Here is a 19693-nt window from a genome sequence, read left to right as displayed (position 1 = left end):
CAATTTGCCCATAATTGCCGTGAAAATCTGCCAACTTTTCCAACTTTACTGATAAAAAAAACATCTGCCAAAATACCGAAAAACGGCCAACCTATTAATCCACTAATGATTCGAAAATCGGCCGATTTTTGACCCATCTATGGCCTGCATTAGTGACGCCCCACTGGAGAGGAACACATAAAAGGAGAGCTTTTTCTAAACTCGAAACCAAGTGGATTCATGAATTACGTACTTTACACCCTAATGGCCACAACGTTGAGGTGGACATAAATTGTTTTATTGACAACAGCTAATATTTATCACTTTTAGCCCTGTACACTGTATTTTTAAATTTGTACTATATATTTTTATATTTTATTGCAGTTTGGTCTTCTTCTTCTTCTGCATCCTCTTCTTGCTCTTCATCTTCTTCCTCTTCTTCATGTTCATCCTCTTCTTCTTCATCATCTTCTTCTTCCTCTACTTCTTCTTCTTCTTCTTCTTCTTTATCTCCTTCCTCTTCTTCCTCTCCTTCCTCTTCTTCTTCTCTTCTTCTTCTTCCTCTTCTTCTTCTCTTCTCCTTCTTCTTTTTCTTCCTCTTCTTCCTCTTCTTCATTCTCTTCTTCTTCTTCATTCTGTTCTTCCTCTTCTTCTTCATCCTCTTCTTCATCCTCTTCTTTTTCTTCATCCTCTTCTTCTTCTTCTTCTTCTTCTTCTTCATCCTCTTCTTCTTCATCCTCTTCCTCTTCTTCCTCTTCTTCTTCTTCATCCTCTTCTTCTTCCTCTTCTTCTTCATCCTCTTCTTCTTCTTCTGCTTCCTCTTCATCTTCTTCATCCTCTTCTTCTTCTTCATCCTCTTCTTCATCCTGTTCTTCTTCTTCATCCTGTGCTTCTTTTTCCTCTTCTACTTCTTCCTCTTCTTCTTCCTCTTCTTCTTCATCCTCTTCCTCTTCATCCTCTTCTTCTTCTTCATCCTCTTCTTCTTCCTCCTCTTCTTCTTCCTCCTCTTCTTCTTCCTCTTCATCCTTTTCTTCTTCTTCTCTTCTTCTTCTTCTTCCTCTTCTTCTTCTTCTTCATCTTCTTCTTCTTCTTCATCCTCTTCTTCTTCTTCATCCTCTTCTTCTTATTATTCTTCCTCTTCTTCTTCTTTCTTCTTTTTGTCTTCCTCTTGCAGGTCACGGCTCATGCGCAGATTTGTTATCGGTAAAAAGATTGGCCGATTTGCCAATAATTGCCGCGAAAATCGGCCGATCGGCAAAATCGGGCTTTTTCCAACTTTACTGTTAAAAAAAAAATCTACCAAAATACCGAAAAATGGCCAACCTATTAACCCACTAATGATTCGAAAATCGGCCGATTTTTGACCTATCTTTGTCCTGCATTAGTGACACCCCACTGGAGAGGAACACATAAAAGGAGAGCTGTTTTAAACTCGAAACCAAGTGGATTCATGAATTACGTACTTTACACCCTAATGGCCACAACGTTGAGGTGGACATAAATTGTTTTATTGACAATAGCTAATATTTATCACTTTTAGCCCTGTACACTGTATTTTTAAATTTGTACTATATATTTTTAGATTTTATTGCAGTTTGGTCTTATTCATGTCTTTCTGATTCTAGATTATTATTATGTTTTTTATGGTGTTTTTACATTATAAATATTACATACCCATTATGATATTAATTTTTAATAGGAAACCTTGCCCCTTCCCTATTTTTTCATTTTTCATGTCTATTCGATTCTATACCATTCATTTGTTATTTGATCATTTTAAAACAAAACCACAATTGTTAATTTATGATATCTTACCAAGTTGTGGTTTTATCCACATTTTAAATCATTGTACATATAGGTATTTATAATGTAAGAGGTTTTTGACCCATTTTTCCATGGTTTTATATACCCTCTCATCAGGATTATAATATATTTACATTCCTAAAATCTCAACATTTTGTATTTAAATATTCCTAATTTATTAATTCTCATCTGTGTATTACTCCTATATTATATTTTGGCTCTTATACAGAGATCGCTGATCCTTTTCTTACCAATTTGTTTATTAATGTAAAGAGTCTTTGATAAAGCATGTTATTTAGACAAATATCCATTAAAAATGGTGCCCGCTCTTGCGCGTGTGCATTGGCTTTGACGTCCTCCAAGATGGCTCCGGCTTACTGCGTGTGTGCCATCCTCTATATATACTGACGGCGTGAGACATGGCTGAATTGGCAATCCCCTCTGAAGATGTGTGTGCGCACGAAACGTGTAAGGAGGAGCCAATTACGCCGTGACGACACGCCGCCGCAGCCTTGTGGCCATCTTTGATTGTGGACGGTTAGTCCTGATACCTCAACTTATCTTATGTTACTTCTGATGCCTCGGTTTTATCTTTACCCCTGAATAAATTTTTTTTCTTACCTTACTACACTATGGGGATGTCCTTGTCTTAACTCCCTGGTGGAGTATTACATTTCAGACGCCCTGCTAAAGACAAAGATCCATCCCAGCACCCAGAGAGGGAATCTCCTGCATACCCAGGGAGCAGCACCCGCTCAACCCTTAAGGGGAGCTCTGGCTGCCTTGGATCACCATTAAAGCCCCAGGATCCTTTGATGTACTACCTACCCTTCAGAGGGAAGTCACCTCATCACCTGAGGACATCTGGATATATGTTTACAGGCGCATTTAAATTGCGCATCTGGTGAGTGCGAAATTCTTCCACAACTATTGCACAAGCACCGGCTTACCAGGGAAACAGGCACCTTAAGAGCACTAAAGTCACCTTTGAACTGTTTATCATTTATTTGTTTCTCATTTATGAACTTTTATTAGTATCCTTTATCAGTTTTGTCTTTTATGATCATATCTTTAATATTATCTAGCGCTGCACCATTATTGACCTGTTTTATTGAGGTTTTATCTTGGTTACCTTTGTGCATAGCTGCTCCCCCTTTATAGTGCGCTCGCATATTTCTACTTTTATACTGGTTTAAGGATCACCACAGCATATCCTGCCACTAACACATTTCCAGAAGCATAAAACAAAAATACTTGGAAACAATACTATACATTATCTTAGTTTGCACACCCCTTGAGGGTTAGGGACTGATGTGAATGTACAATATATATCTAAACCACTGCGTAAATTGACGGAGCTATATAAGTACCTGAAATAAATAAATAAATAACATCTTGTTGAAAAACATGTAATCGGCCATTGTATGCCAGAGGGAAAAAAAGAAAAAAGAGCAAGCCATCGCATTACCTGTTGTGTCGCCATCTTGTGTTCACAAAAGATATGGCAATTGCCAATTTAATAGACATAAAAACATCAAAATATTTGTGACATAAATTAAAAATAAATACGGAAGCTCCATAAATAAACATCTCCAGTCGACCTTAGAAGGTGTAAATAGTTAAAAAGTAACCAGAAACAGCTAACTATTATTGATGAATGATTGACGTCCCATTCACTATTGAGACCATATGGCGTATATGATTGTAAAGTGTAAATCCACCATACTTCCAATGTAGAAATCTCCCGCTTGGTGTAACTGCCCCTCCAATTCTTGGAGAATTTGTCAATACCAATAAACAGAGCTCCCTCGGGGTTTTTCTCATGGTGAAGAGCATAATGCTTAGAAACACTATGGTTGGGAAAACCTTTCTTTATATTGGCAATATGCTCTTTTAGCCTAGTCTGTAGTGTCCTAACGGTGCGTCCTATATATTGAAACCCAGAGAGAAGGGTTAGAGAGAAAGGGGGTTGGGGGTGAAAGAGAGAGAAAGAGGAATAGGGAGAGTGAGAGAGGGGGGTTGTATGAGATTAAAGAGAGAGGGGGTGAGGTTAGAAAAGAGGTGAAAGAGAGGAAAGAGGGCAAAAGAGAGGACAGAGAGGAAGGGTGAGAGAAAGAGAGGTGAGAGAGGGGAGAAGGTGAGGGGGGTGGAGGGTGAGAGATAGAGGGAGGTGGGGGTGATAGAGAGGGAGTTGAGAGAGCAGGGGTGAGAGAGAGAGAGAGAGAGAGAGAGAGGGTGAGAGCAAGAGGGAGGTGGGAAGTGAGAGAGAGAGGGGAGTGAGGGGGTGAGAGAGGGGAGGGGGGTCAATATGTCTGCTACTCACAATTTTGGCCCTAGGCTGCTATATTGTAGGCTCTGGCAGCCAGGATCTAGAGCTGCTGCTGTGTGCTGCATATTACAATCTGCCGCCTTCATAGCCCCTTTCACAAGAGTGTGTGAAGATCATCCTCCATCCACACACAGGATCATCTCTGGATCTTCCCAGCCGGGGACACAGCAGAATGAATAGGAGATCAGGGCTGCAGAGCCGAGCAGTGATCCTGGCAGCCGCTGAGTGGCCGGCTGCAGAGTAAGGGCGGGGATTGTCAGGCATGGCTCTCCCTGAGGGGGTGTTCTGTGGCCAGACACCGGGCTCTCCGCTGTCTCTGTCCTGTCCTCATGTAAGGGGATGTGTGTCTGCGGGGAGGATGGGGGGACCGATCACATGTCACCGATCTAGGAAACTGGACTAATAGGAAATTGGACTGCTGAGGAGAGCACCTCAAACAGAGACCGCTCTGCAGGCAAGTTTGATGGAGTATGATCGGTGCGCCACAACAAGTAGAGGTGCAGTGATGGAGCCTCTCATGGGGCCCTCTACTGGCCCTGGGCCCTCAGGCAATCTGGAATGGTCAGTCCACCCATGTATGGAACATGTAATTGAAACTTGAATCTGCCTGCTGGCCAGGCCCCCCTGTTAAATGATGGCCCAGTGGTACCCCCTTAGCAGCGCTTCTTATCCAACTTCATTGTTGGGCCATGTGAGTTCTATAGCGACCTGAGATTAAATAGGTTCCTCTCAATGCTGGAGTCCCCATGTAAAGATTTGTACATTGTTATCAGATCTCCTCGTAATTGTCTCTTCTCCAGGGTTTAATGCTTGTAGTTGTTCCTCATAACGGAGGTCCTCCAGCCCCCTTATTATCATTGTTGTCCTTCTCTGGACTCCCTCCAGTTCTAGAACATCCTACCTGAGGACTGGTGACCAGGACTGGACAGCATACTCCAGATGTGGATGAGCCAGAGCTTTATTAAGTGGTAGAAATTTCTTAATTTAATGATTTTTTTTCTCATTTTTTTTTTAACAGAACCAGTCACACAAGAAGCAGAGAAGAACACGGGGCGATGGGGTTATAGAACAACATTTTACAATGGAGAAACAACAAAGTGGTGTCATAGCTGTAGTGATGCACATTAGGCGTGATGGTACTGTACATGAGAACATTCTAAGAATAGGGGGATGTGGGTGTGGCCTGCAGCTGAATGGGATGGGAGCACATGAAACTGGCTCTGCAGAGCAGGGAGAGATCCGTGCACATAGCGGGGGTACAGACCACCCTCTACAGCAAGTCTACCCCACACATACTGTAGTGCAGCAGGTCTGGAACATGTCCAGGAAATACAAGGAGCGGGAGAGACTGAGGAGGAGGACAGACTTCTTCCTCCCTCTGCTAGGTCCCTTCAGCCAAGATGGTGCTGGCTCCTCCCACTGGGCCCCCTCCCAGGCTCCTGCATCTCAGCCTTCCTCACATCTTCCACCAAAACTGTCCTGCTGCTGAGCAGGCTCAGTCACTCTTAAAGGCTGCCCTGGCCCCATGCTAAGCCTCTTACTTGGGGATTGGCCAAAGTTCTTTAAGTGTACAGACAAGCCACTCCTCACCCCCACCCACTTCTTCTAGGGGGAGATATAAGGGAACTGACCTGCAGAGCCCTCATCCTGACCTAAACATGATCCCAGTAACTCATGCCCAGGCTGCTACTCAGCCCTCCTATCCTCCTAAACCTAGTCTAGCTCCCCCTAGCTAAACTTGAGAGATGCTACATCAATAGAACTTTCTGCTTCATTAGCCAACATTACCCAACCTTGGTTGGAGTCCAACAGGCTCAAGTCTACTGCCAATGGATGGATCCCTCCTTGGTATTAGGGATCAGTGGGTGAAACATACTCACTGTGATTATCATCCTCCTCCTGACCCTTGTGACAATGTCCACCATTGGGCTCTCCCAGATGGACATTGGAGGATGACATGACAGCACCTAGACTGCTGACTGGGCCAGTGAGGTCAGACACGTCATATCTACATGAAAGAGGCTGAGCTGAGTGGAATAAGACCTCAATGGGGCCACATTACATCTACTGAGGGCCACACCGACCTCATTCCAGAAGATGAGACCACGTTGGCGCTCTCATCTCTGTCCCCAGACCAGCTAGTCTTATCGGAAAGCCCAGAATTCTCTGTAACACGGTGTCATGGAGGAGCCGGGATTAAATGCTGATTTATAAAATGAATATTTCATACAATAAGTAATAATAAAAGTGACAGAAAAGATCAATTTATTCATTTGTAAATCTTCCAGAAAATGAATAAAACCAACAAAAGACATTGTAGATTATCATTCAGCATTTTGTATTCGGGGAAAATGAAAACAAACGATGCGAGAAGAATGTCCCCGGCTGTGACATAAATGACACCTGTACTGAGGGGAATATGGAGGGGCCATTGCTGGATGTCTTCTGAAAATGCTCTTCTCCTGGCTGTCTGTGGACTCAGTATTCGGGGACACTGACCTGGAACAATCATGCAGATCAGTAAATCAGAGTTAAGTCAGAACTCCGAGTCTGAATACTTCTTCCAGGTGGTGTGACATAGAAAGTACAGAAGGCGTTGGATCAGAATGACAGCCAGGGAACTAGTATTCTTTAGAAGTAGTTAGCAATGGCTGCCACCATACTTCCTCCATACGGATTGGTCACCCTTCCGCCCTCTTCAGAAAAGCCGCTGACCCTCTCCCCTCCCCCTCTTGTTGTGTGATGGAGCCGATCTCCATGAGTCCTCCCAGTACAGACGGAGCTCATCACCCACCATCATCCACCAGACCTCACTTCTGTCCTTCCCAGTCCCCTCCCCCCACATGGTGTCATGTGACCTCTCCTAGATGTAGGGGTGACCCCATCCTATCCCATCACAATGACGGCACTGCATCCTCTGTACTGATGGATCATCTCCACCCTCTGTGTGTGATCATGGATGCACATAGCGCCACCAGGAGGAGGGGCAGAATATAGGGGGAGGGGCGGGGGAAGGGAAATTGCTGGTATTACTTGGTCACTTCCTGTTTAGAAAATTAAAGTAGAACTAAAGACAAAGCTTTTTTGTATTTTGGATGAAGCAAGAAAGGGTTCTACCCCCTGCCAGGCTTGTATTGCCATCTGTGTTCCATTGGGGAGATTTCTCCTCACTTCCTGTCCCATCGCCACAACAGGAAATGACAGACAATTGCTACAAAGTGAGGGAATCCCTGCTGATCACCAGAACTAGTCTCCCCACTGGAAGATTTCCCCTCTATTCCTGTTCTGGTGACAACCCAACATTTGTTTCATTGTTACTTCTGGTGATAATGGTTACAAGGACAAATAGAGAGGCCGAATCTCCCCAATGGGGGCCCAGACAGCAATAAAAACCTGTCCGGGGTTCTAATCCCTCTCCACCCATCCAATACTAAAATACGTTTTGTCTTTAGTTCTACTTTATAGAGATAGACAGACAGCAGGGGCGGACTGACAACTCATGGGGCCCCCGGGCAATAGGAGATCATGGGGCCCCTGTGTCCCCATCCACACTCAAGCCACACCCACACAAAGCCCCACCTACATATTGCACTGCCCGTATTCAATATATAGGGCATAGTCAGCGTACAGATATCAGTGTTATATATAGGGAATAGTCAGTGTACAGATATCAGTGTTATATACAGGGAATAGCCAGTGTACGGATATCAGTGTTATATATAGGGAATAGTCAGTGTACAGATATCAGTGTTATATACAGGGAATAGTCAGTGTACGGATATCAGTGTTATATATAGGGAATAGTCAGTGTACGGATATCAGTGTTATATATAGGGAATAGTCAGTGTACAGATATCAGTGTTATATAACACTGATATCTGTACACTGACTATTCCCTGTATATAACACTGATATCCATACACTGACTATTCCCTATATATAACACTGATATCCGTACACTGACTATTCCCTGTATTTGACACTGATATCTGTACACTCGGTGCCACTCAGTGTTCAGATATCAGTGTTTTGTATAGGGAATATAGAAATCCGTGTTCTTAGGGTCAGGACAGACACTGGGCAGGATAGAACACAGTGCTGCCACCTGGCTGGGGATTACACACACTGATCTGCTGCAGGAAGGAAGGCCAGCTCAGCGATGGCTCCACCCTCCAGTGACTGTCAGCCCGCCCCCTCCAGCTCTCTGAGTTCAGGGATGTAGACCCGCCCCTCCGCTGAATCCCCGAGGAGGAGAGATGGCCGGAGGACCTGCCATGGTACTGCCCCATCCAGCATCGCTCTCTAAACCTGGCTGGCCAGTTTTTCTTTCTTTTGGTCACATTCTGAGAACATCCAGGGGACAAACGGAACCTCTCATGGGGCCCTCTACTGACCCCGGGCCTTTGGGCAGTGCTTGAGTCCCCAAATGGTCAGTCCGCCCCTGATAGACAGATAGATAGACAGATAGATAGATAGATAATAGATAGATAGATAGATAGATAGATAATAGATAGATAGATAATAGATAGATAGATAATAGATAGATAGATAGATAGATAGATAGATAGATAGATAGATAGATAGATAGATAGATAGATAGATAGATCGATCACATGCTCCTCGCTGACCAATAGAGAAAAGCCTTCACTATAATTGGACAGTTCTTCCAGCCAATCATAGACATCTGTGAGGGAGAAATAGAGACGTCTCACAGTAATATATGGATCATAGAAAACACTGCAGGACTATTGGCTGAATGTTCCACCAATCCCGTCCCCCCTCCCTGTGATGTCACCACTCTGGGCGGAGTTCTCACTTCCCCCGATTCCCCCCACAGATCTTTATACAACCTCTCCTTACACGTAACCCGGCATGGAGGGGCTCAGTGAAGGTGGTGGTGAAGGTGTGGAGGTGTCGGATCGGGTCACACAGATCATAAAAGGAGATCCGCCCGGCCTCATAATCCAGATCTATCCTGACTCTGGTACTGGGGGGATTGGGGGGTAAGGGGATCCCTTTACTGTCATGTCTCACCCAATACTGATCACCATCCCTGTACAATCCCCAGGACTTGTTATTCCATCCAATCCGTGACTGCCGTCCTCTCCTGTCTATACTGGGGTAACACATCCCAACTCCCCATCCATCTGACCCCCCGACATCCACTTCCCAGTAATGTCTCCCTGAGGAGAAACTCCGACTGCTCAACACCTGATAATAATCCTGAAATCTCTCTGGTGTTTCTGGACGATTCTGGTTTCTATCTGACCTGGATACAGTTTTCCTGTCATCTGATATATGTAGAATATTATGAGCTGTGTTTCCATCCAGTAATATGTCCTCAGCTCCCTGTATATAGAAGGATACATTTCCCTCTGTTATTATATCAGATAATGTGTGTAATGTGTGTGATATCCCAGCCACATCCAGCCCCCCTCCATCATGGAGGAGGTCCTCATGTCTCTCTCTGTCCTCATTATCTCCATCCTCAGTATCACACAAGTCACCTGTGTCTGATTCCTGTAGGACAGTCAGTGGATCCGTCATGTTACACAGCTCCTCAATGTCACGCATCTTCCTGGACAGCTCCTCCTTCTTTATTTCCAGATCCCGGATGAAGATGGAGACCCGCTCTGCCCTCCCGGAGATTTCCCTCAGGACTCTCTTCTTCAGGTCTTTCAGACGTCTCCTGAGATCTCTAAACAGGGCAGTGAATCTCTCGGTGTCACCAGCTGCTTCTTCTTCTACTTTCCTCCTGTGTTCCTGCAGACTCTGGACTCTTTCCTCCATCTCCTCTCTCTTTGTCAGAAGTTTCTGCAGAACATCCCTCAGTGTCTCCTTCTTCTTCTCAGAAGCCTCATCCAGTGACTCCATCTCATGTCCTTTATGTCCTCCAATCATACAACAAGACACACAGATACAGGTGTCATCCTCGGTGCAGTAATACTCCAGGATCTTCTTATGGACGGAGCATTTCCTGCTCTCCATGGACAAGTTGGGGTCACATAAGATGTGTTCTGGGGATATTTTGTGGGCTCTCAGGTGTTTATCACACAGAGAAACCTCACAGAGCAGACAGGATCTAACAGCAGGTACAGGATAGTCCACACAGTAAGTACAGAAGACCCTGGACTTCTCCTGATCAGGCTGAGCGGACAGGAAATTCTCCACTATGTTACGCCTTGTTATGTTCCTGTGCAGTGCAGGACGATCCGGAAACTTCTGTCTGCATTCAGGACAGGAATATCCTCCAGACCCCTCCTGTGTATCCAGAACACGATCAATACAGACCCGGCAGAAGTTGTGTCCACATCTCAGCATTACAGGATCTGTATAAATGTTCAGACAGACGGAACATTCCAGCTCGGCTCTCAGATTAGCAGACGCCATCGCTGACAGGAGAAATGAAAGTCTCTGACACCGGGGAAGAATGCAGCTGGGAGGTGTCACTTCCTCCTACACAGGGTGAGGCTGGGCTGTGACTTGTACTTTGTTCATAGGATTCATTATATGGAGGGACACCAATATTGAAAGAATCTCCTGCAGAACAATGTGCCTGTCTCAGGAAAATATCGGACACTTTGGTGAAAATTAGGGCCGGGGTCAACAAACGTTCGTTCAGAACTGATTCTCTTTCCATACAAGTGAACAGGCATGCAAAAACAGATTGAAACTGTCACAGATTAAAGCAATAAAACTTCTACTAAGCTGCCCCTTGTAGTCCTACAGACCAGCAGACAAGCCGATACGTCCTCACTGGTAGTTGTACAACTCTAAGGCTGCATTCACACTGGAGGGTTTTGTAGCTTGAAGATCCAAGATCCAAAAACACTCAAACTTACAAAATCAATTGTTCTCTATGGCGCCTGTTCCAGTGATCAGGTGTGAAGAAGCACCATAGAGAACAAGTCATTTTCTCAGTTTGAGCTTTCTTGGATCTTCGATCTTCAAGCTACAAAACCCTCAAGTGTGAATGCAGCCTAGGGGGGCCACCTCATCCCTTTACACCCGAACACATATTAGTTACACAGGTTCTGGGGCTGATGAAGGTGGGAATTCCACTCACTTGATGCCTTATCTGCATTCAATTAGCCCCAGAACCTGTGTCCTTCATATGTGTTCGGGTTTAACCCCTCGCCTACCGGGCACTTCTACCCCCTTCCTGCCTACCGGGCACTTCTACCCCCTTCCTGCCTACAGGGCACTTCTACCCCCTTCCTGCCTACAGGGCACTTCTACCCCCTTCCTGCCTACCGGGCACTTCTACCCCCTTCCTGCCTACCGGGCACTTCTACCCCCTTCCTGCCTACCGGGCACTTCTACCCCCTTCCTGCCTACCAGGCACTTCTACCCCCTTCCTGTCCAGGCCAATTTTCAGCTTTTGGTGGTATTTAATCACTGCTGCGCGTTTTATTTTTTTGCACTATAAACAAAAAAAGAGCAAAACATTTTTTAAAGTTTTTCTTTGTTTCTATTATAACATTTTGCAAACAGGTAATTTTTCTCCTTCACTGATGTGCCTTGATGAGGCTGCACTGATAGGCAGCACAGATTGGCACTGATACGCAGCACTGATGGGCACTGATAGGCAGCACTCATAGGTGGCACTGATGGGAACTGATAGGCAGCACTGATAGGCACTGATGATGCTGTACTGATATGCAAGATTGATGGGCACTGATAGGTGGCACTGATAGGTGGCACTGACTGACGGTACTGACTGGTAACACTGCTGGGCACTGATGGGTGGCAATGTTGGGCAGCACTGATGGGGGACACTGCTGGGCAGTGGAAGATGGCACCTCTGGGCACAGGTGGGAGGCACTACTAGACACTGCTGGGCACTTGTGGGTGGCACTTTTGAGCACAGGTGGGTGGCACTGCTGGGCACTGATGGGCACAGGTGGGTGGCACTGCTGGGCACTTGTGGGTGGCACTTCTGGGCACAGGTGGGTGGCACTGCTGGGCACCAATCACCAGGGCACTGGTCATCAGTGCCTTGATGATTGGTGCCGATCCATCCTCTGACAATTGCAGGTTCTCAGCAGTACTTTCCTCATGCTGTAACATACTGCAACTGCATTTTACGGTGATCTGCTGTGTCATTGGACACGGCTAATCATGTGGTAAAAGGTCGCTGTGATTAGCCTTTTACCACATCACGTGATCAGCTGTGTCCATAGGGGGAGCCCTAGAGGGGGCGTTCTGGGAGGAACTCATATGACACCCTCCCTGGACTGGATAACCGCGCTGTACTCGTCTTTCGGCTATAGCATGGTTGGCAAGTGGTTAGAGGGATGAGGTGGCCACCCTAATGCAGCCTAACATGCAAAGCTGTTCTGTATCTTGTAGTCCCACCAGCAGGCGCCCTGTTCTGTCCTTGTTCCTGCACAGGACTATAGCGTACTATAGACGTCGGCCATCCTCACCTGATGAATGATATAATCAGCTGATGGCTAGTCCCTGCTAAGCTTGGCTACCTGTCCTGCCACAGCCAATCAGAGTGGCTGCATCCTCTCAGAGAGGCTCAGATCAGCAGATACCATGGCTGACAGCAGAAAGCAAAGTGACAGTGAAAGTCTCTGACACCGGGGATAGAATGCAGCCAAAATGTTTAACCCTTTCACTGCCAGGTCCGTACCCCGGAAGCAGTCAGATGGCTCCTCTGCCGCCGATTGCATCCACAGCCCCCGGTTCTGGTGACCACTCGTGGGCTCGCTCCCGCCATGTAAGCGGGAGAGCCATGGTGGGGGCTAACGGGTGGAGAGGAGAGAGGAGTGTGGATGAACATTCATTCCTCTCCGCTTCTCTGTGTGACCTAAAAGGTGACGTCCATGAAGTTACATCCGGATCACGGCTGTCCATTTCCTGGCTAGAATAGCCAAGGAAAGATGTATTGCAATGTGGTTTGCATTGTAATGCCTCTAATGGAGCCCAGAGGAGACATTGGGGGTCTTTTAGACCCTGCATGTCTTAATAAAGAGAACCTGTCACAAAAAAATCATGACATAAGGGATTTTGTGTCCCCTATGTCAAGTAAAAAAAAAGTTAAGCACTTTTTTTTGTTGTAAAAAAATAGTTACACCCAAGGATATAACACCCCCCCTGAAAAAATGTTGAGGCCCCCCCACATATACACATGTATGACCGTAAACACACACGTCAGGGTGCCTTTGTGTAAAAACATAGATTGTGATACATGTTACATATCACCGCACACGCCGGAGTGAGAGCAATAATTCTAGCACAAGACCTCCTCCATAACATGAAACTGATGACCTGTAGGGGCTTATGAAGCGTCACCTATAGAATATATAGGGGACTGAAGTTTGTCACCATTTCATAGGCGCACATAAATTTAAGGTTTGGCATGTTGGGTATCTATGTACTCAGCACAACCTCGTCTTTTATGTTTTGATTTGAGTAATTGATTGCATTTGTTTGCTCTAAAATTCACTTTAGTGTGATTTTTACTGAAATTTTGTATTTCCAATATTATTGTGTGACATATAAAATTGGAACTACCCATATTTTATTCTCTAGGGTGTCTGCTTTCACAAAATATATAATATTTGGGGTTTTGTGTAATCTTTAGGCCTAAAATGATTTTTTAAACGTGTGCAAATAGGCAAAAATAGCTCTGGCAGCGAAAGGGTTAATATTTACCAATACAGGGCAAGGCTGACCTTTGACTCATGCTTGTAAAAGAGCGTAAGTGCAATTCAAAATTTGGCTACTGGGTGGTGTCCTCCCCATAGACTAATAGGGAGATACGTTAGGGAGTAGGAGGAGTTTGTGTAGAGAGTCTGAGAGAAGAGGAGTGAGACTCTGGAGCTGGCCCCTATGGGACTTAGTGGGGCCCATTCTACAGAAATGTAGTGTTCCAGTGATTGGTATTCCCCAACTGGTAAAGTTATAGGTAAAGTTGATCCAGGGAATATCTGATTGCCTCTCTGGGGATCAGGAAGGAATTGTTTCTCCTGTAGGAGCAAATTGGATCGTGCTTTGCTGGGTTTTATGCCTTCCTCTGGATCAAAAGTGGATATAGGATTATAACTTTTCTTTATGGCTGAACTGGATGGACTGGATGTTTTTTTGGCCAGACTAACTATGTAACTATGTAACTGGGGTATAGCCAGAGATGTCCTGGTGCCCTGGATAGGAGGGAGATAGGAACACGACATACTGTAGATTGCCTGGGAAAGTACCAATGGAAGTTGAATGCCTTGAAGTTGTGAAAGGAAAGCTTTGAAAAGTTATTGGCCTTGCCTCTTCTTACTACCATTGACCCATCCATTGATCTGGTACCTGGCTCTGCCAGGGTGAAGTGTCGGGCATAGTATTGTACATGTGCTGGTGAATGTATGCCTTGTTTGCTCCCTCTGGGAGTGGGGACTCACATTAATGTGGAATTAGGGGATGAGGCCTGTTAGGGGTACCCGGGAATGATACTTTATGCCCACGTTCTTAATGCCCGGCCTACATACTGTATTCATATGATTAGTTATATGGAGGAACCCAGATCATAAAAAGGAGCTCATACAGAACAATATGTCTGTCTGGGGAAATAAAGGTCGTTGTGGGAAAAAATATTCCCTGGATATGAGTTTTCTTTCTCCCCATGAAATCCTCTTCACCAAAACATAAAAATGTCTCACCAAGTGGAGAGACATCTGCTCATCCTGCACCCTATTGCCAGATTGCCCATACTGACCATGAAATTCAGCTGACGTATGACAACGTTGGGTCTGCATTCATACTCTTCTCTCCCTATCACCATTACAGAGAGAAGGAACAGCGGCTGCACATCTAACAATTTCCAACAAGATGGAATATCTCTGTGTGCTGTAAGCCTCTGACGTTATGAGGGGTCCATTACGGTCCTCTAAGGACAATAGTGCCCGCTCATCACAAGTGGTTCTCAAATGAGGATCATCATTTCCAAAAATCAACCCATTAATGGTCACCCTAGGATAAACTTCTTCTTTCCATGCCCAGTCCTTTACCCTCCGAAGGTCATGTGTGGTGCTTTCTGATGTTTATGGTCATTGATTACCTAGGAACTAGGAATTGATTATTGAAAATGCCAGAGACATCAGAAAGTCTATTGCTGGAACCTGAGGAAAGATTATGGTCGCGTGTAAGAAAAGTTTTTTTAATCTTTTAAATATCCTTACTGTATGTCCTCATTTTTCCTGGAATCCTAGCCTTCCCACTTTGGGATGGATGCAACCGTCATGTTGTAGTTGACCTATCACCATCATACGTGACAGTGAGCAAAGTTGAGTTCCAAGGTATAAGTACAGCAATGACACTACCATGTCCTACAGTGTTCCTGCTTACCCCACACCAGTGCCAATGTCACCACAGCCAGTACAGCCAGCAACAGTGTCCCTGATTGCCACTGCACCAATCCCAGTTTGATCCAACAACAGTGTTTCTGATCACCACCATGTCCCAGTTGTTGGGAATGCAACAGCATGTACTATAATGTACTATATAGTATTGTGTGTTAATATCACTTGACCAGTAGATGGCGCTGTACACTAAGGTCACTAGTTGTGCATATGTGTAAGACTTGTTGATTCTCCTTCTTCCTCCTTCTTCTCTCTATCTTCAGGAAGTAATATGTCTGCTGAAATGTGCTCTGTATGTTTGCAACTTAAGCCACACAAGTAAAGTCATAGTTCTGCCTCATCACTACCAGCAAGCAAGTAAGTGCTGCATTTACAATCCAATTCACTGAAAGATGGCAAGTGCTTCAGATATGAAGTTTACAATAGCAAAGCTCAACAATACCAACTACCAGCTATGGAAGTTTAAGCTTGAAATGCTGTTATCCAAAGATGACTTGTGGCCGGTACTAGATACACACAGACCCAATGACAACCCGGAAGAATGGGACAGAAAAAACAGGCAAGCAAAAGCAGTCATAAGCCTGTTAGTGGAGGATGATCAACTCATTCATATAAGGAAAGAAAGCACAGCTAAAGGTATGTGGACTGCATTACAAAAACTGCATGAACGTGCAAACCTAAACAGTAAACTATATCTGCTACGCAAACTGTATAAGATGAGGCTGGAAAAAGGGCAGGAAATGGTGAACATGTAAATGCTATGCTAGAAATTGTGGACCAGCTGGGTGCAATAGGTGAAGAAATGGAGAACTGCCATGTTTTGGCACTACTTCTGTGCAGCCTACCAGAATCATACAGTGCTCTTATAAATGCTCTAGAAACTAGACCGGAAACTGAACTGACGCTAGAATATGTTAAGGGAAAATTAACTGATGAATACAGCAGAAGAAAGGAAAATTTGCATAGTGAAGAGAACGAGAGACCAGAGGCAGCTCTGAAGGTGCATGAAGGCATAAGACAAAGCAAAGAAACCAGGGTATGTTTTCGCTGCAAAAAGGCCGGTCACCTGAAAAAGAACTGTTCAATCTGCAAAGCTGAGCAGCAAAAGTGGGAGCTACCCACAAGAGAAAGAGCTAAAGCGGTCATGAAAGAAAATGAAAGTGCATCATGGAGTGGTACTTTTAAAGTGACTCAGAATAGTACCTCACATGGATGGTACATTGATTCAGGGGCAACAAGTCACATGACAAGCGACGAGACATTCTTCACAGAAATTGATTTTAGTGTAAAAGATAAAGTCTTCCTAGCAAATGGGAAAAGTATTACAACGGAAGGTAAAGGTCAGGGATTTCTGAACTGCAAAACGCCATCAGGGGGCAAGCAGAGCATCCTTGTAAAGAATGTTCTATATGTTCCAAGCCTAGAAGAAGCCTCCTATCAGTTAAAACCCTTGCAAGCAATGGACTCACTGTCCAATTCAGAGGTAATGAATGCACAATTCAAAATGGAAAGCAAATTCTAGCAAGAGGAAGATTAAATGAACATCTGTACAAAATCATCACTGAAAGTGAGAAGGCTAATGCGGCAACTCATAACCCACATGACAAGTGCATCCACCTGTGGCATAGAAGATTGGGGCATCGAAACCCAGAAGCTATAAAGGACTTTGAAAGAGAGGTCTATCAGAAGACATGAAAATATTGCCTTGCCACACACTCAGCAAGTGCACGTGTTGCATCAAAGCAAAGGCCACCCGAACCTCTCTTCCACAGACCAGTCAGAGTAAAACCATTAAACCCATGGAACTGATACACAGTGATGTGTGCGGACCAATGAAAACCATCACACCTGGTGGGAACAGATATTTACTGACTTTCATCGATGATTATTCCCGGTACACAATAACGTATCTAATGAAGCACAAAAGTGAGACATTAGAAAAACTTCAAGAGTTTGTAGCTATGACAAGCAACAAGTTTCAAAGGAAACCTGGAATAATACGCACTGACAATGGAGGGGAATATATGAATAAAGAGATGGAATCATACCTAAAGAAACAAGGTATTATACACCAAACAACTGTACCATACACTCCTGAACAAAACGGCGTAGCGGAAAGAAAGAATCGAACTCTTGTAGAAATGACCAGATGTATGATTTCGGACGCTGCCTTACCTAACAAATACTGGGGAGCAGCAATAATGACTGCAACATACCTACAAAACAGGCTCCCATCAAAAGCTATTGAGAGTACACCATATGAAATGTGGAATGGATCAAAACCTAACGTAGGGCACATCAGAGTGTTTGGCTGTAAAGCATATGCCCACATTCCAAGTCAGAAACGCTCCAAGTTGGAGAACAAAGCCATAGAAGGCATTCTGGTGGGCTACAGTGAGCAGAGTAAGGGATATAGAATCCTTTGTCCAAAGACCAACAAGGTCACAGTAAGCCGCAGTGTTTATTTTGATGAAAGTGAAGCACCAGATAATACAATTCTTGAAAAATGTGGAGAGGATTTACGTGCTGAATCGGCAAGAGACACTGACCCATGCGAAGCAGGACAAGAGTCAGAACAAGAAGTGGAACTTACAATCAACGAGCCAATAGAACCCACTGAACAACAAGAAATCAGAAGATCCTCTCGAATGACAAAAGGGATACCACCCGCAGGTTATCATACGCTGCTAAAACACATCAAACACAGGAGCCAACATCCTGGGAAGACATGGAAACTTTGCCGAGAAGGGAAGCCGATCAGTGGAGAAAAGCAGCTGAAGAAGAAATAAAATCACTTCAAGAAAATAAAACTTGGTCACTAACAGAACTCCCTCCTGGTCGCAAAACCATCAGAAACAAATGGACTTTTAAAGTGAAATATGATACAGAAAAAAACATCTATAGATACAAAGCAAGATTAGTTGCCAAGGGATACTCCCAGAAATTTGGAGAAGATTACGATGAGACATTTGCTCCAGTCGTGAAACATTCCACCATAAGAACACTCCTTAGTATTGCTGCCGGAAAGGGAATGCAAGTAAAGCACCTAGATGTCGAAACTGCCTTTTTGTATGGAGACATCAAGGAGGATCTGTACATGGAACAGCCACCAGGATTTGAGAAAGAAAAGAACCTTGTATGCAAACTGCAAAAGAGCATCTATGGGCTCAAGCAAGCGGCGAGAGCATGGAATGAAAAAGTGAATGAAATACTCAGAAAAGAAGGGTTCTCAAAAAGTAAAGCAGATCCATGTCTGTATTCAAAGAATCAAGAGAACAAATGGACATACATCCTAATATACTTTGATGACATCTTGACGTGTTTTGAACAAGAAGGGGACTATGACCAAATAGTTCACAAACTGAAACAAAATTTTGAAATTAAAGAGTTGGGGAACATTACTCACTACCTAGGAATTCAAATAGAGCGGGAAGAGGATGGAAGCTATCTTCTTAACCAAAGTCAGAAAATTACAGAAATGTGAGAACAGTTTCACATGCAAGATGCAAAGGAAGCGAAAACACCAATGGAACCAGATTATCCAAAAATCAGAAAACTGCTATACATCGCCACCGTGACAAGACCAGATATCGCCGTAGCAGTGGGAATACTTTGCAGGAAAGTCGCAACACCGTGTCAACACGACTGGAATGCAGTAAAGGGGGTAATGCAGTACCTAAAGGGAACAAATCGGATGAAGCTGCGACTTTCAGCATCGTCAAACCCAATACTGATTGGATATGTGAACGCCGATTGGGCTGGAGACACCACTGACCCCAAATCTACAAGTGGTTACATCTTCCAGTATGGACAAGGAACCATAAGCTGGTCTAGTCGGAAACAAGTGACTGTTGCACTCTCTTCAACTGAAGCGGAATACATAGCAGCAGCACATGCATGTCAAGAAGCCATTTGGATTTGTCAACTTCTACTAGACATGGGACTGAATATGTCACAACCCACACCCATCTTTGAAGACAATCAGGGATGCATAAAGCTTACACACTCTGAGAAGATTAACCCAAGAACCAAGCACATTGATGTAAGATATCATCTGCTCAGAGACATGCAAGAACAAGGGTGTCAAGGATTCCGTTAAACGATCACCCTGTCACGTGTCCACCACACGCCACGCCCACAGCGACTAGCTAACCGTGACGCACGCGTGCGGCCACGACAGGGTGGTAAAGAGGGGATAATAAAGGGATTTACACTTGAATATCTC

General features: G+C 44.6%; 1 protein-coding gene across 1 annotated transcript; it reads right to left on the bottom strand.

Moving 5' to 3' along the window:
* Positions 1-7979: 7979 nt before the first annotated feature.
* LOC149434805 (E3 ubiquitin-protein ligase TRIM39-like) lies at positions 7980-10515 on the bottom strand. Its single transcript, XM_089663358.1, has one exon. The coding sequence runs from the start codon at positions 10499-10501 to the stop codon at positions 8924-8926; it is 1578 nt and encodes a 525-aa protein (XP_089519484.1). The 5' UTR covers positions 10502-10515; the 3' UTR covers positions 7980-8923.
* Positions 10516-19693: the final 9178 nt, after the last annotated feature.

Source organism: Staurois parvus, unplaced genomic scaffold (genome assembly GCF_062004578.1).
Source record: "Staurois parvus isolate SC_StPar_1 unplaced genomic scaffold, SC_StPar_1.0 ptg001672l, whole genome shotgun sequence".
NCBI classification, from domain to species: Eukaryota; Metazoa; Chordata; class Amphibia; order Anura; family Ranidae; genus Staurois; species Staurois parvus.
The sequence above is the reverse complement of the archived record's forward strand: the minus strand, read 5'-3'. Positions and strand labels throughout refer to the sequence as shown.